Source organism: Mastacembelus armatus, chromosome 17, assembly GCF_900324485.2.
Source record: "Mastacembelus armatus chromosome 17, fMasArm1.2, whole genome shotgun sequence".
Classification (NCBI taxonomy): Eukaryota; Metazoa; Chordata; class Actinopteri; order Synbranchiformes; family Mastacembelidae; genus Mastacembelus; species Mastacembelus armatus.
The window spans coordinates 13165971-13183789 of record NC_046649.1 but is presented as its reverse complement, the minus strand read 5'-3'; the positions used below and the strand labels follow the sequence as shown (position 1 = coordinate 13183789).

At 40.6% G+C, this 17819-nt stretch overlaps 1 protein-coding gene across 5 annotated transcripts; it reads left to right on the top strand.

Annotated features, from left to right (window-relative positions):
- The first annotated feature begins 3153 nt into the window (after positions 1–3153).
- Positions 3154–17670, top strand: rc3h1b (ring finger and CCCH-type domains 1b). 5 transcript variants are annotated; one of them, XM_026312885.1, is made up of 20 exons: positions 3154–3305; positions 4557–4987; positions 6062–6182; positions 6773–7012; positions 7159–7334; positions 8133–8333; positions 8516–8648; positions 9070–9188; positions 9357–9469; positions 9618–9854; positions 10324–10535; positions 10658–11067; positions 11190–11324; positions 11489–11647; positions 11998–12220; positions 12614–12710; positions 12820–12913; positions 13207–13416; positions 13739–13842; positions 13954–17670. In XM_026312885.1, the coding sequence occupies exons 2-20, from the start codon at positions 4757–4759 to the stop codon at positions 14108–14110; spliced, it is 3372 nt and encodes a 1123-aa protein (XP_026168670.1). In that variant the 5' UTR covers positions 3154–3305; positions 4557–4756; the 3' UTR covers positions 14111–17670. The 5 variants fall into 5 exon arrangements, with proteins under 5 accessions (XP_026168670.1, XP_026168671.1, XP_026168673.1 ...); XM_026312886.1 differs by having other exon boundaries at positions 3187–3309; XM_026312888.2 differs by lacking the exon at positions 3154–3305 and adding an exon at positions 3330–3571.
- Positions 17671–17819: the final 149 nt, after the last annotated feature.

The window sequence follows — 17819 nt, the reverse complement described above, 5'->3', positions numbered from 1 at the left end:
AGACTGCTTTTCTATACATCATAGGTAGACAGACAACGGCTTGCATAAGGCACTGTAGTTGGATGCAACAGCTTAAAAATATACTAACCAAACAAAGGGGACAAAATTCAGTCTTACTGGGGAAATAACAAATTCAAAGCACTATTCTGACTTTTCTGTCTCCACTCAAAATGACAACACACAACTCTTTTAATTAATATCCATTTTATAATAACAAGGCAGAAGCTGGGAAACAGATGATGAGGAATCTTATCTGTGACTTGGTTGATGTTGATCTCTCCAACCACCTTAGAAAGGTTTTGCCTTATTTTTGCTTCCTCCAATAACTACATTTTTTTTTTATATTTGACATTAAATGCATGCCATTTCCTTCAAGATACTTACTATCCACTTTGTGTGTTTGGTCGCCATAATATCTGGCACTTTCTCCTCCACTTTGTTCTCTCAGCTCCTTACAGTTTAGTTGTTTTTCTCTTAACTTTGCATAAGCCCTCTGCTTCACTTTGACCTTCTCATCAGCTGAGAGAACTCCGCTTTGTGAAGTCATGCTCTCCCAGCTGTCTGATCTGCACAATTCTTTGACAGGATCACCGGCATCTGTCACCTTCTGTTCACACCTGTCCAGGTAGCACTCCATGCTGTCCGAGCGCTTGAATTCTAATGATGCATTGCTGTCATCCACTGCACTCGCTACATCGCTTCTAGTGCTTGTTTCAGCTGATTTAGACTTCCTCTGAGGATCTGCCAGTGCTTCTGTCTGAGTATAGTCCTTCAAAGGTAGAGTGGACGGTATATTGTGAGGTCCAACACCATTTAAAAGCAATGTTTCTGGGCGTGCTACTCTCCAGAAGCCCTTAGGTGGTGCCCAGTGTCTGGTTGATGTGGAAGACATGGAGGGGTAAGAGGACGACGTTGCAGAGGTAGAGGTGGTGGCAGAACAGGAGAATATAGGTGGTTGGGGAGAAGGAGATGAATCATCCTTACTGCTGCTTGAGTTATCAGACAGAAGACTCTCCAGGCTGGTACCTTCCCCAAGACCACAAGACCAGCCTGTCAGAAAATTGACCTGGTGCTCATTTCTTTCTGGCCTCTCTCCTTCAGCCTCCTCTCTCTTGTGAAACACCTGTACCCCCTTTGTTTCAGCTGGAGGACTGTGGATCTCCAACCTGACTTGTACTTCTACCTCCTCCTCTTCATCACTACTGCTTAAGTCATTTGCAGCACCGGATTGCCAGGATGGTGCAGGTAGGGATATCTGTGCCTTTCCTCTGGGTCTCTGTCTCAGAAGAACTTCGGATGAAATCTGCACAGCTGGACTGTTCCCTAGCACCTCTCTGTCCTGCCTTTCTTTTTCCCTCTCTCTGTCTCTGGCTCTTGTCCGTCTCTGAGTCAGTGACTTCACCTTGGGCTGAAGTGCGTGCACGGCTGAACTCCGAGGAGGAGTAAGCTGCGTCCTCAAAGAGGTTGCTGGAAAAACAGGCTGAGGGACAGGGCCAGTGATGAGCCCCCAGTTAATGGGAAGACCAGTGGGTAAAGTGGAGCTGGAGTTTGCTTGGATATTATCAAGCACCTTCTCTTCCTCCATTGGCTGGTCACGCACAGAAAAGATTCTATAGATAAAAAAAAAAAATTTTTTATATGTATGCAAATAAACCCATATCTCTAAATCTGTTTTACCTCTTTGTTATTGGCTATACTGCTCTGCAGGGTGCAGAGATATGTAATGTGGATTCAGTCACGTTGACTTATCCACTGATTACTTTGCAGTGGACAGGATAATCCTTTAGAATCAGAATAAGCAACTGCTGCATGCAACTGAGCCCTGGCTTGAATAAACAATAATATATATATATATATATATTTATTTTTTTTTCACAAATAAAGGCAAAACCACACTATGAAACAAAACTCACATATTCAATAACAAGTATAAAAAAATATTAATTATTCAACCTTAAAAAAAATGATATTTTAAAATTAGTAGAGATGCACGAGACCTTGCTAAATTCACAAATTTACATCAATTAAATAAAATGAATACGTACAGAGAAAGCTTCACAGCACAATATACATACAACAGATTTAGTTGGGCTACATAAACTCACATAGACAATAATGATAATAATAATGAAACATAGTTTACCTGACCGTTTAATGAAGATACTGTCTTTTAAAACACATTTCCAGCGTTGTCCAGTAAAATAAAGTACACAATTTTAAGTGCAACTGCACAAATTAAGTTAAAACTGTTGGGCATTGCAGCGCACAACCACTGGTTCCCTCAGGTTGCCATCATATGCAAGAAGACGGAGCAACTTTCCCCATCGAATGAAAAAGAGGGAAACCAAACAAGAAATCTCCAGATCCCGATCCTGTGCTTCCACTCACTCACTGTCTACACACACACACACACATTCACACACACATTCACATTCACACGCAGCTCCCGATGCAGACAGCGAGCCAGCGGTCTCTCAATCATGACTGGTCCGGTAATCCCTTCAGAAATCAGTAGGATTAGACAAAAATGGAATACAAAAATGCTTGCTTTAATTTCGTCCTTCCCTCGCGAACCCGCCGCCGAGTGAAGCTCTCTGTTGCGTAAGTACAGAGCACACGCACACACACACACACACACACACACACACACACACACAGACCATCATAAGCCAATGAAAAGAAGAACAAATACAACTAGAATGGCTTTAATGGATCTTAGTCTGAATGAGACACCACTAGTTTCTTGTCATTTCTGTGGTGACATTATGTTTTTGGTCTATAATGATTTTAGAGCGTACAGACTTAATTTTGCATGTTAAAAACAACTGTCGGCAGATTCCTATTTGTCAGATCAGCTGATCCCTCCCTCTGGCTCAGATCATGCTAGCTTCTCTCCCGGTCTCTCTCTATTTTCATAGATTCGCGTGCACACACACACATGCATACACCCACGCGCTCGTGCACACTCAACCTAATTGGGACAATGTTGTGCTCGGCTCTTGTCACAATCCCCAGATGTGACAGATGCTGCTCAGTTCTGTTGTGTGTGTTCATGCGCGTCGATGTCAGTAGAGGGCGCCATTAGCGCAAACACACACACACACACACACACTCGCAAACGAACACGTACACACACACACAAACACACACAATTTGTCCAGCTAGCTGTAACCGGCTAGCGAGACTGCTGTCGAGTTGACACCCTCCCCAAAACCTCGGCAGCAGCTAAGCTGCACCGTCGACATGGCAAGAAAGAATCGCAGCAATTTCCTAAAAAAGGATGAAAATCTTCCAGGTTTTTTGGAGTGAGTGAGTAGTATTGTCATCGGTGATCATTTTGTCCGCGCGGACAATAATGGTAGAAGTTGCATATATTGTTTTACTGGCATAATGACGCATAGCTGTGGTTAGTTGTTGCTAACACGATAGCTCCGAAGCTAACAAGCTAACTGCTACTACAAGGAGGAGTAAGGTTTGCTCGCTACTCTGTTAGCCTCCTGTGCTCACACCAACAAGAAGAATATTTGTCTCGAAATTTGACCAAACCACCCCCTGCTACAGTCATGAATATGTAAGTGCTATAGCGGTGAAATGAGCGTGTCCGGGGGAGATAACTAATGTGGAAGGCAGCTGTGTTGTTTGGTAGTTTCGAGTGCTAGCGTTACATAATCTCAAATGGCTCCACTTTCCACTGTCACTGTCTCAGGCTAGCGTTTCCTTGACTAATGCACGGGATGGTAACTCATGTTCTTGGTGATGTAATGGATTGGTTTCCTAGGTCAAATTTAGAAAAATGGCATCGTAACGACCAGCCAGTTATGTTTATAGATTATAGTTAACTTTAATTGTTTTTTTTAATCAAACGACGTTTGCTCGCTAGCTAGCCTAGCAAACTAGCCACCCCATACCTTAGCTTTGTAAAAGTAAGCTAACGTTAACAAATGGCTAGCCATATAAATCATGAATTCACGTTTAAACCAAACATCAGGATGACGATAACCGGTTGGTCAAATTAAAACGAACTTTTGTTGCTTAATGATAGCATAATTTTACCCAAATTTATGTTAGCTTAATAACAACCTAGCTAGATAGCGGTGAGGCACTTGGTTGTTAGCTTCTTGAGGACCCTTTGTCCATAGTCTCTGTTAAGCAGCACCTCTGAGCAGGCCACACAGCTGTTGTTTTGATTCCTCTTTGTCACTTGTTTCACCTACATTTACGAGTATTTACTTTTTGATGCGTTTTGTGTTATGGGTGATCGACTCATAGCGGAGAGTATTCAGAATTAAATAGACTCCTATTATTTTTTTATCTTCACCGTGGTAAAGTGTCAGTAGTCCCACAACAACCCTACTTTGTCATCCCACTGCCTTTAACACATTATTCAACTATAGATGCACCGGTACACAACACATCCATGAGTTGTTAGTGCACATAGTTACTGCTGGAGTATAAGATAAGGAATATTATAAAGCTACATCTCGCATGCAAAATTGTTCAAAGTGGTGAATGTGAAGTGCACAATATTTAGTTCACTTTGTCTTCTTCTTTTACAGTATTCATCACGAGATGTGATCCAAAATCCACAATGTGTGAGGACATTTAAGAACGATTGAGTTCGGAAGAAAGAAAATTTTGATTCCAGTGGAATCTTCCATATATATAGATATATTATTATTATTATTATATATTTTTTTTCCCCTCTGTGTCAAAGCTTACATATATTTACACACACTTGTCCCATCAACATACAACCATGCCAGTGCAAGCACCACAATGGACAGAGTTCCTGTTGTGCCCAATCTGCACACAGACATTTGAGGAGACTGTTCGCCGGCCCATTAGCTTGGGCTGTGGACATACTGTCTGTAAGATGTGCCTGAACAAGTTACACCGTAAGGCCTGTCCGTTTGACCAGACAGCGATCAGCACAGACATCGAGCAACTACCCGTCAACACAGCCCTCTTGCAGCTGGTGGGAGGCCAGGTATGATATGTGTCTGTGTGTCTTTGTAAACTTGTGGACTTGACAGAGACAGTGATCCCATTTGAGAACACTTATGCAGAGCCCTGGTTGATGCTAGCCAGTGATTAAGTATAACAGCGTAGGATGTTTTTTTGTCGAAACTGCTATGATACTACTCTTATTTTGGTAGTATGATCTTTCCAGTAATTGCCATTTGCATTGTATTGTATTAGAGCGTTACACACAGGCTGTTACATGATTTATACATAGCTTGGAGATTCCTTTATGAGTCACACTCCGATAATTGCGCAATGACTTTAATTCTGTTAGTATACTTGGCACAATTGTTAAAGATATATTTCTGAATCAGTGTTTGACAACAGGGTGAGGCAAAGCTAATGGAGTTTAGGCTTTCTTTAGGTTTCTATGTATACACTTTGTTATAAATGATAACAAAAACCCTTTTGACTATGACCCTGTTGTGTGTCTGATATAGTCATAGCTCTGAAGTCTTGCTTAGCTAAGTGCTTTGCATATTTAGGCTCATGTAGGTTAGTCTACTGCCATAGAAACATAGGTTTTTATGGCATTTTTGTACAATTATTTGGAACATTGTCTGTCATTATGTCTGGAGTGAAGACAGTAATTAGCCCTGAGTTTCATTATATGCTTCATGGTTATTTAATTTGCTGTTGCACAGCTTGTAAAGTGTATCTGCAACTTGACAGAACTGTGTCAATTTGATTTATTTAATTCCAAAATTAGGATTTTATTTCAGGAGCTAATATATATTGCTGAAAGTTTCCAGATGTTTGTATCTTAAACAAACGTTTTGCAAGTTTAACATGCCATTTTCCTTTCTCTATTGAGGCACAGTATCCTTGCATATACCTCAAAATCCCCATGCACAAAGAGATAATTTGATCAGAGCACTTGGTTGTGTTTTCTTGTTTTAGCTCATATACTAAATGAAAAGTGAATGACAGCTGCGTTTCACTACACCCACTACAGCACAGAGACATAACTGAACTGAAGTCTTTTTCAGCTATTGCTGTGGGTTGCCCTAATTCTTTCCCCTTCTGTGTTCTTCTGCAGGTTCCCAAGGCTCAGCCAGTTGCCTTGATTACCAGTCCAGAGGATTCACAGCATTATGAGGAGGCCCGGCAGTGTGTGGAGGAGCTGGCCCTCTACCTCAAACCCCTCAGCAACACCAGAGGTACTTACATTCACAAACACATGCTTATTACTTTTATAGTTTATTTCTTTATACCGATTCATTGACAGTCTTATTGCTTTTAAACTCAAATTTCAAAAAAGTAAGTGAAAATTCCCCTGTGCTTTATGTGAAACTTTTTGCAAAGGTGTCATGGTCTTTGCTGTTGTCATCCTTTCCATTTGAACAAAAAAATATGTATTATATAATACACAAACATAAGTATATCTAAGTAAAAAGTAAAAGACACTCATTAGACCTGCTAGCATCTTTAAATCCAGTCAGTTCAACCAAAGTCACATTAAAACTGTAGTGAAATTAACAGTGAGATTTTCTGCAGCATAACAACAAAATTTTGCATTTTAAATCTAGTTTATTTAAACACAACTTATTCCTTTAGACCCAAACCCTGTGTTAGATAGGTGTCAGTTCAACTTTGTGGAGGCTTTATTTCATATTATGTTCCTTTATATTGAACAGGGGTTCTAATAATTAATTTTTCTCCATCAATATAAATGTGGTACAATATTATGTAACTCGTTGCTGTGTTTATTCTCTTGGTTTACCAATTGCCCGGTCTAATGTCTCACCAGGCGTGGGTCTGAGCAGCACGGCCCAAAGCATGTTGAGTCGACCCATGCAGAGGAAACTGGTAACTCTGGTCCACTGCCAGCTTGTGGAGGAGGAGGGCCGTGTTAGAGCCATGAGAGCTGCCCGTTCTCTGGGTGAGCGAACTGTCACTGAACTCATTCTGCAGCACCAGAATCCACAGCAGCTTTCCTCCAATCTGTGGGCTGCTGTCCGTGCACGAGGATGTCAGTTTCTCGGCCCAGGTAGAATGCTTTGTAATACTGGCAAAGTGAGAATCTTATCAGAAGCAGTCTGTATGTCTTCATTAATGTCAACTGCTGCTTTTCTTGACAATAACCTGTTAGTTATGTTGTTTGTGTTTTTTTTTTTTCCTCTTCTTCTGTTCCAGCCATGCAAGAGGAAGCTCTAAAGTTGGTCCTCCTTGCTCTAGAGGATGGATCAGCTTTGTCCAGGAAGGTGCTGGTTCTCTTTGTTGTCCAGAGACTTGAACCACGCTTCCCACAAGCCTCTAAAACTAGTATAGGCCACGTGGTGCAGCTTCTTTACAGAGCCTCCTGTTTCAAGGTATGTTTCAAAACTAGAAAAACTATCATTCATTTTTGGGGATAGGAATGTTTCAAAAACTCATGATTAAGTTCAATTTAGATTCTTGACTATTCACTCCAGTGCTCTGAGTGGCATGCCTTGATATCTGCCCATTGCCTACTGGACTGCAAAGAAAACAGTGGAACCAGAGTTATCTGGTTCTCATGAGCAGCACACAACAGAAATTAAGCAGAAAAAGTAACAGAAATGATATTTTGAAAGTGTTTATGCAAGTTAAAAAGCATAAGTTAAAATATGGTTTGCGTTAAAGGTTTTATTTCCTCATTTCAAATGTTATTTAGTGACCTGATTAAGTGTTTTCGATAGAAACAGAAGTTGATTGTGTGTGCTGTAATTTGGATGGTGGAAGGAAAAACAACACTCAGCTGTGTTGTTTTTAAAGTTACGTCTGCAGCAGTGGAGAACAGCCACCCTGCTGCAGCATTTCTATTAACACTGGACCAGCGTTAACCAAAATGCTACACAACCACAGGTCTCTAGATATTTGTTTGCTCCTCCAAGATTGACTGCAGCTTTGTAAAGTGCTGAAGTGTATGTTTTTGAAGTGCTCGTCTTTAACACCAGAGTTCAGTGTAGGTCATGTGATACTAGTAATAGGACTAATAATAGGACCTATTGCCTCAGTATTAGTGTCCATGAAATACTTGTCATTTCAATGCTGTGATAAGCATGAAAATGAAAATTAAGTAAAAGCCTTGTCATACAAATTTAACAGAGGAAACGAAATGACAGCTGACTTCTTCTTTGGCTATGTAGGTGACCAAACGGGATGAAGATTCATCCCTGATGCAGCTGAAAGAGGAGTTTCGGACTTACGAAGCTTTGCGGCGCGAGCATGACTCTCAGATTGTTCAAATTGCCATGGAGGGTGGGCTGCGCATTGCCCCTGACCAGTGGTCTTCTCTATTATATGGAGATCAATCACACAAGTCACATATGCAGTCTATCATTGATAAGGTGTGCAACAGAAGTAAACACTTGTTTAAAATTTTCTACGGAGAACATATTTTATAGAAAATGATTAGTGTTCTGCTACAAGTTTCCTAGCTTCTTATACTAAAGCGTGATCCTATAAATAAAACCTGTCAGACATAAACGTATGAAAGTATTAACTTGCTGTCTCTCTGCTTTTGGCATAGCTGCAGACGCCGGCATCTTTTGCTCAGAGTGTCCAGGAGCTGACGATTGCACTGCAGAGGACTGGTGATCCAGCTAACCTCAACAGGCTGCGGCCCCACCTGGAGCTACTGGCCAACATTGATCCCAGCCCTGGTAAGAAACAAGCCAACTTCAGGAATATTGGTTTTGAAGTGACTTGGGTAAAGTATGCCCATGACATGCAATGTCAGATTTTGGAATTTGAACATCTGGATCATTTGAAACCTATCTACCACACACCCCAAATCTTGACTGATAACTTGTCTGAAAACAAGCAGGATAGACACCATATATAAAATCTTATTTGAATTTTCTGTGTTGCATTGAAAAATTACAACTGTTATAATCAGAACTGATGTTTTGAATGAAATTTGTGTTTTTAGATGGAATGAGTGGACTATAATATAAAATGTGCTTATTTTAGCTAGCAAAAAGTAAATATATTCATATATGCAAGCCGTGTCTAGATCATCTTTGAGATGTAGGCCAGGTCATTCTAATATAATGTCAGTTTTCCCTCCATTTGTTTTCCCAGATGCCCCTCCTCCTACTTGGGAACAGCTTGAAAAGGGGTTGGTAGCAGTGAAGACAGTGGTTCATGGCCTGGTGGATTTTATCCAGAACCACAGCAAGAAAGGAGCTGACCCTCAGCAGGTCGGTGTTTCACTTGAAAATGGAAAGTGCTGGGAACAAGACTGGTGTTATTCCTTTAAAGAAAGACTTAATAAATGTGCTGTTTGCATTTTGTTGAACTAGACAAACTTTAAAGTTTGGTTTAACCATAATAACACAGATGGTTTATAATACTTAATTTCTCTTTAGCCTCCTCAGCACAGCAAGTATAAGACCTACATGTGCCGTGACATGAAGCAGAAAGGAGGCTGTCCTCGTGGAGCCAGCTGCACTTTTGCTCACTCTCAGGAAGAACTGGAGAAGTGAGTTGCACAAATATTAGCATGATGTATCGCTTATATTTTTAAATTTGATTTTATCATTGAATTGAAACTGTTCCAGTTCTCTTATTTATCTGAACACACCACAGCACTTATTAATACACTTTGTGCTGTGTTTTATGCTTGCCAGGTATCGTAAGATGAATAAGCGTCTGGCAGCTCGTCTCCCTGGCCCAGGAGGACTCATGCCAGATGAGGGCCTTCCCCTTGATGTAGCAGTAACCCGGAAGCCTTCGCCCCTCACCAATGGCAGCGGTGCGCCCCAACTCATTGCCCGTGGCACAGACGCTGTCCCATATGAACTGTTGCGTAAAACTGTCAAGATGGATGGAGGAAGTCCAAGTGCCCCAGGGTCACCACCTGATGTGTGAGTATAGTACTCTGTACATTCATGTAGGCAGCTAAAGAACAGGCTCCAACATGCAGTCGAGTTTGAAGGTTTGTAATCGTTATTGACACCAGCTGACAACACACCATCCCTTCTCTCTCGTTTAATGCCTGAGGCTATTGAAGGAAATTACCTGGCAACTATTCAACAGGGCAAGGTTAAATATAACCTTTGAATGCTACAACCAAATTCTGTGTCAGCCTGAAAAAATACTGTTAGTTACAAACCTAAACCTTCAACAGATGTTATTACTGCTGTCTGATAACTGGAATACAATTAGATTATATAACATCAAATTTGTAATATTAATCAAATAGAAAAATACTGTATGTGAATATAGCCTCTGTGCAGGAGGTTGATTACTCATGAATTATTTTTGCTTATGTACATATAGCACAGTCCATTAGCCGTTTGCTTTATTTATTTAATCTGACATGTACTCCTGTAGTCTGGACCCTGTGCCCAAACCCGGTATGCCTCTGCCACCTCATGCCACTGCCCACCCAAGGATGCCAGCAGACCACCTCACTGGGGTGAAGCACATGCCTGTGGTACCCAGAGGGTCACCAGTGTACCCCCAGCCACAGCTGCCTGAATTGTGCTATGACACTCGCCCACCACCTTCTGCTTCTCAGTATGAGCCACCACAATATCCCACAGGTAAGGGCCAACTAAAATTAATAATCCATAGTGCACTTCTGTGTATGTGACTGATAAAATCTTTTTTTATTTGATACATTAAAACACTTTGTGAAAGAGATGTGATTTGTTTTACTTCTTAGGGTACCCCTACCAACAGCAAGCACAGTATGTTCCTCGGGATTACATTCGCAACCCTCCTGCTCCTAGTGAGTCAGGACCCACTTACCAGGACCACTATCCTGGCTATGGGCCTCCAGAGCGCCCCTACCAGGCTCCTCACTCTGGCCCAACCTTTTCCTACCCTCACCCTCCACACTTTGACCGAGGTCGCCATGGGGCATACGCTGGCCCACCACCTCCTCCGCAGCCTTACCCATCTCAGAGGGATGGTCTGGTCAGAATGAGTCCTGCGCCTCTGGATGTTCCCCCATCGTCAGCAGGACAGGCTAACTCACTCTACCACCAGGAGTCCAGTGCCCGGGACAGATACCCACAGGATGGCTACTATCCACCAAGTGCCCAGGCACCACCCATGAGGGCTTATGTTAGGGTTAGTATGTTAGTTAGTATGATATATAGTATGTTTGGATTGTTCCTCGTCTAGCCTTGTCTCTTTTGTTAGTACTAGTCATGTGAACACAACACAAGAATCACATTTGTGTGTCTTCATAGCCCAGCCTGGACTATCTACACCGACGTCGGCAGGAACTGTTATCCCAGCTGGAGGAAAGGAAAGTCATTTCCCCTCCACCATTTGCTGCCTCCCCGACTCTTTCTCATCCCTTCCCCAGTGACTATACTCCTGAGGTTAGTGCTGAGGGAATGTTTCTGAGACTGGTTCATTGGAATTAAACTGTAACATCTGAAAAATCTAATTTCAGGTATCAGAAACTGTAAGTGATACAAGGAAGTTAAAAAAATATTGTTTGACAGGTAAGGGTGATAACAACTTATCTTTGTGTGTTCTGCAGTATGGTGAGGAGAACTTAAAAACCATGATGAAATGCAGAGAGTCTGGGCAATATACTGGGCAATACTCTCCTTGGTCATGTGAGACCATTGGCTCCTACATTGGCACAAAGGATGCCAAACCCAAAGATGTTATGGTTCCTGGTACTGTGGAGATGATGGTGAGTCAGCAGCCATATCAGCATTTTCCATGTTGATATTAGGGGTAGGAAATTATTGATTTTTAGATGCATTGTGATTTTGTCTTTTATGATTGAGCATTATGCACAATAACTGATTGAATGATTGAGACTATTTTAATCAGCAAAAGCAACTATGTTATTTGATTGAATTTCGTTTTATATTTACCCTCACCTGACAAGTGTGTGTTTTATTCATGTTTTTGTTTTTTTTTTTTTTTTTCCTGTTTCTCTACTGTGTCAAGTAAGAAAAGGACATGGTGCTCTTGTTTGCATCTTTCCATATCATAATCTCTCCCTTCTCTGCCATTCCCTCTCCATCTATGTGTCAGAATGTGGAGGCTAAAGGTCTGAGGGAGCCATCGCTGGAAGCTCCTCGGAGGGGTACAGAGGTCAAGGATGATGACCCCATTATCCCATTTGGCCCCCAGCCCACTGTATCACGCTTTGGTGCCATCTCTCGCACCTCAAAGACAGGCTACCAGACCACTGGCCCCGTACAGGCTATGGCATCCACTCCCCAGAACCCAAACTCTAAACCTATGGTCATGCCAGGTACAGAAACATGTGCATAACAACCTATTAATATCAGATAAAGGCTGTTATCTGTGTGTGTGTGCATCAACAGGAAATTACTATCTCTCTATTATCTCTGGAATTCATTTGGCTGAGGACATTTTAATTTAAGTACAAAACATTTAAATAAAAATGATGAGATGAAACAAAACAATTGCTTAAGTTGAATTGGATTTGCAAAAGTATACATTTGTACCCTGTGAATTTTGTATAGACAGTTTATTGTTATTCATATTATTTTCTACTAATTTTGTCCAAACTCACTTCTTCCTCAAACATTAACACATGATAATTTCAGATAATTGTGGTGTTTCATGGTTCCAGTTTGCTAATAGAACATTTCTGATGAGCATTTTGCCCCTTCACCTACAGTAGAATACACATATGGAAGCCACCATGGAGGATGGGGTGGAACTTCTTACCCCTCCCACCAAACTGCCTCCTCCTCTCAGGGACATTTTAGTGAGCGGTGAGGCCTTTGTTCTGTTTTTACTGTCATCTTTTGAAGGAAAATATGTTAGTGTTTAGATTATTGTAAAGCAGTTATGTTAATGTTTTGCTCTGTTTCATTTTTACAGCCTAACTATGGCAACCTCGGATAGAGAACAGTTAAAGATTGAGCTGCAGCAGGTCAACCAGCAGATAACTCAACAGACCCAGATGCACATGGAGGTGTGTATGCTCTCTAACAAGAGACCCTACAAAGATCTGGAAAGTATTGCAATTAATTGTACAATTGTGCAAGTCTAAAAGATTTTTTTTTTTTTTTTTTTACTTATTAAGGTGTATTTATTTTGTGCATTTGTAGAACAGCTATCAACAGTTACCAGTCACCATGGCTAAACACTACTGAAATATACTCTCAAAAAAAAAAACAAACAGGTTTTATATGTGTTAAACTGTGTGTTTTTAATGATTACTGTCAGAAATGACTAAATAGAACACTTACTGTTTCACTGTTACAGGCTGCAAGTAACTCTTTACTGCTGCAGAGAGAGCCCAGTGCACTGGCAGGTCAGCCTGTGCAGCCCAGCCAGAGCCAGGCAGCAGTGGTCCAGCAGCAGCAACAGCCCAAGTGGCCAGCGGGGGGAGCAACCGTCTCCAGCGAACAACTTAGCCTGGAGCTTGACCAGGTGGAGAGAGAGATTGGCAAGAGAACCCGTGAGATGGCTATGGTAAGGCGGGTAGACTGTGAAGCAACAAATTAGTATGAAAAATAACAGTAAAAACTATGGTTGCTGATAGAAGCGGGGCTAATTAATGATGAAAAAGTCCTGTGAATGTCCCAATGGGGGAGTTACAAAATGGACCGTCAGTCCTGTATTGTAACACTGTCTGTGGACAGGATATGAACTTGCACATTCTTTTAACAATTGCTGGAGCCTGTCCTTGTTGAGTCTGAATTATATACTAAACTATATATACTCTTATCACAGTGGTAAGTGCATACAGCAAAAACAGCAGCTACTAACCTTGTTTTGTTCACTTCCAATCCAGGAAAACCAAGTAGTGCACGATGTTCAGCAGTACAAGATGAAACCTGCAGAGAATGGACAACCAGAGTACAAGCCTCAGTTGGACGAAATGTCCCTGGCTCTTGGGTGAGTATACACAGACTCGAACATAAATATGTAGTCTCTGAATATGCATGTGTTACATAATTAGCTTGACCTCTTCGAAGTTCTCACTAGGATCATTTGTCCCCCTTTTAGCGAGGTGTCGAACGGCTCCAGCAGTCTGCAGGAAAGTGCAGTGGGCGGGTCCATGCTGTCACTGGCCAGTAAGACATCTGCGTTGAGCCTGTGTTCTGATCCAGGTGCCACTGGTTCAGAAATGCAGAAGAATGGTGTCACCCATTCCTGTTCTTAGGCAGTACACACTTCAACATACACACATACACATACTCAAGATGCTCTATTGAAAAGCATGCACAGGCACACATACACCCGTTCTATTTAGAAGATGAGCAGTATCTGCCGTGATATGAATACTCTTTCTTTTTGTTCTGTGAATGAGCTTTTTTTAATGACTTTCCTTGCCTGGAAACCAGGGCATATAACATTTCTCTTGTGCGTGTGTGCGTGTGCGTGCATGTGTGTGTGTGTGTGTGTGTGTGCGTGTGTGTGCGTGCGTGTGCGTGTGTGTGTTTTTTCCTAACAAGGCTCACAATAGATATATCAGGAATACAAATGGTGGTGATGTTGACAGTGTTATTGTAACTTCATTCAAAAGGGATAAGGCCTACTTCAACCTTAATAAAAACAAAACAATAGTCAGGTATTTGATTGATCCTCCCCTTCTAGTTTATCATAAATAGAAATTAACGGTTCGATGAAGAGGAGCAGATTAACAAGCCCTGCTGTATCACATGCACTCATAGTCTCGTCACAATCCAGTCTGTGGTGGTGGTGTAGGAAACAGATGTGCTGTGCTTGGTATTCACCCCCAAAATCGTAAAAAAAAAAGAAAGAAAAAAAAGTGGTTGCCCAGATCTAGATGCTGTGAGGAGGGAAAAGAATTAAGATATTCCACCAGTACATAGCTGGGTATGCAAGGTGTTTCAGACATCACTTTTGCACCACATGCACTTCCTCACCTGCCATGAGAAGTATGATTATTAGTGCATTTCATGAACACATCTGTTTCATATTTGAAAGCAGTATGTTCTGTATTTAACTGAAGCATTCTGTTTTAAAGATTGCAAAGAGTCTCTTTATGTTTTTCGTTTTTTTTTTTTTTGATAATATGTTCTATAAGGGAATGTGCTTCTCTTGGTTGTGGTGTGGCCTGATGTGATTTGGTTGCAGTGCTTTTCCTCTGTGCTCTGAAAGGTTGCATTCAGGCCTATGTTGTGAAGTTTTTCACAGCTGGCTCAAAAAATTTTTTTTTTTTTTGGTAGTAAATGCACATCTTTCTGCTTCAGGAGTCAGGTGAATGAGCGTAAGATTGACTTTATAACGTCAGGCTAAATACATAAGGTTTTCCCTCCTCAGAGCTTCTCATCTGGTCACACAAAAGGCCTCCCCATTGGGATTATCTCATCATTTGTTCTCCTAACTTCTATGAAGTTGCCTTCCCTTGTCTGTTTAATTTTGTTTTGTTTCCATGCTTTACATTGTTACGATTTTGGAGGGTTAGTATACCTAGTGAAGGCACCTCGAGCTTAATTACATGCATGTCCTTCTTTGTCATGAAATGGCTGCAATTGGAGGAAAACTTCAATTAACAACTGTACTCTTAGAAAGGTGACTGTTGTGTTTTTAGCGGAGTAGTACATTTGAAACTGTTTACAGCTGTGGATAATAATGTAGGTTAAAGACGGGTAAACAATACAAATAATAAAAAGCTGTCTTTATGATTTAATAAAGTCATCTGCAGTGTCTTGCATCAAGCATATTTAAGCATTTTTATTGGTGAACAGTATAATCTTACATTCTTCATAACAATGATTTATGAACTATCATCATCACCACCATCACCTCTATTGTTGCTCTGTCTCCGCCATGTGAATTGTTTACTGCTGATGCTCATCATGGAGGTCTTTGCCTTCTGTAAACAATTAGCATGAATGGCTACAGTTTTACAGCTCTACTGAGAGCAAGTGAGTCCTTGTGCTTGAACGGTTGAAGGATAGAGGAGAAGCTCTGGGTCAAGTCGTTTTAGTTTGTGGAAACTCCTTTTTAGTCAGAAGAGGGGTACTAATAAACTGACAGTTTGGCAAATCCCTGATAACTGATGAGTCAAATAAGCAAACACAAACGTTTCCACCCCCAAAAAAAACAAAACAAAACAAAAAAAAAAAACACACTTCAAGCCTCTGGCTGCTCCTCGCTACATTTATTGTTTAGGTACACCGCTCACTTATACATATGAGTATGTATACATACATTAATATACTAAAGCACTATTAATGTGCCACCTCTTATTCTACTTGCTCAGCATTTATATTAAATGATCTCTACTTAGAATCAGCAATTCTTCTTTTTTTTTTGTTTGATTTGATTTCTGTCCACTGCTTGCCAACACAGACTTTATCCTTTCCCAGACGAAGGACATCTGTGCGCATTGTGTGTTCACTTTTATTTTTTGTGTTCAAACAAAGATGATGTTTGTAGACTATGCTTCCGAAGAAGACAAAAAAACTTTGGAAAATTTACGGAGACATTTTGTGTGTGCTAGATTGTATTGTAGAAAATGTGCCCTAAGTTGTTTTTTTTTTCGTTTTTTTTCCTGAAAGTGTGCTATACTGGGTGATAGTGTTGAGGTATTAGAACAGTGTTTGGGTTTGTTTCCCAAAGTTGGCCTTAGAATCCCCTTGCAATGCTTGTTTACCATAGGAGCATGAGATGATCTGAAAGATACTGAACACTGAATTGGCATGGTTTAGTCATATAGACCCCCCTACCCTTTTGAAAATGTCATATCCACAATGCAGATCTCAAGATTTGAAGCAAAAATGTGGATTTTGTTTTTTTTAATGAAGTTGTGTACCTGGGTTTGTTTTCTTTTTTTTTGTTTGTTTTTTTCTTACAGTCTGTCGTCTGATTTGTAGTCAGCAGCTACAAGAGTATCCCTGTGACATTCACACAGTAGTTTTGTTCTTTGACAATTACTCACACCAAATTAGCCTACCAGCTTATTTCTGCTGTGATAAAGTTCAGGAAACTCAGTAAAAAAAGAGGGACTTTAGTTTAGCTGTGAATTTGCGACATTTATTGCTGTTTATCATTCTCTCAAGTGCAAGTCAACCAAAACTATCACAATGCATCTTTTTTTACCTGATAGGTCCCTGCAGGTGAGAATGAGCCTAAAACACCTTAGCCTAGCGGAATCCATTGAGGCATGAGGTGGTTTACTATATAGTACATAGAAAAAAAAAAAAGTTCATTTCAATCTCCTGTGTGTTTTTGTTTCTGAGTGGAACTGCTGCCTCTATCCCTCATTTATATAACCAGTTAACCCCTCCACTTCCACCCTTGACCACTGAACTCTATTAATGCAGTTTGAGGCTCACGTTTTATTCCCTGACTTTCTGGGGAAATTCGCAAATGGCTTTTTTATATGATTACTCCCTTGTAAAATATCTCTTAAATTAAGGTACAGGTTTGATTTCAGCAAGAAAAAAGAAGTTTTTATATGTATATTATACTCCATTAAGGAATGTCTAGAATTATCTTCCTCCAATGTGGATGTAGCCATTATTACGCCATTTTATGACTTTGTAAGAGAATTCACTGTGTGAAAATTGGTTTGCATTTTTGTATAATACAATCTGCTTTTTTTGTTTGATACAGAGAGAGGGAGGTCAAACTGGAAGTTTGAAGAGAAAAAAAAATGAACCTGTGAAATTGAGAAAACAAAATGTAACTTATGTGCAACAGTGATTCTAAGCTGAGGGATAAAGATTAAATGATATTGCTAACTCTGAATATTTGTTATTGTTTTTTTCTTGTAAGTTTAATTAAGAAGTTAAAGAGCAACCTTTCTCATCTTTTCTGTGTTTTTCACTGATGAACCTCTTGCCTTTCAGTACCAGGACAGGCAAACCTTGAACTTCCCCACATATTACTCCACATTT

What these genes read in the sequence shown, in the direction of transcription:
- rc3h1b (XM_026312885.1), top strand. Translation starts at nt 4,757, where the DNA reads ATGCCAGTGCAAGCACCACAATGGACAGAGTTCCTGTTGTGCCCAATC. An exon ending in AAGGAGCTGACCCTCAGCAG is followed by an intron (nt 9,189 to 9,356) that starts GTCGGTGTTTCA and finishes ATTTCTCTTTAG; the next exon opens with CCTCCTCAGCACAGCAAGTA. An exon ending in GAAATGTCCCTGGCTCTTGG is followed by an intron (nt 13,843 to 13,953) that starts GTGAGTATACAC and finishes TCCCCCTTTTAG; the next exon opens with CGAGGTGTCGAACGGCTCCA.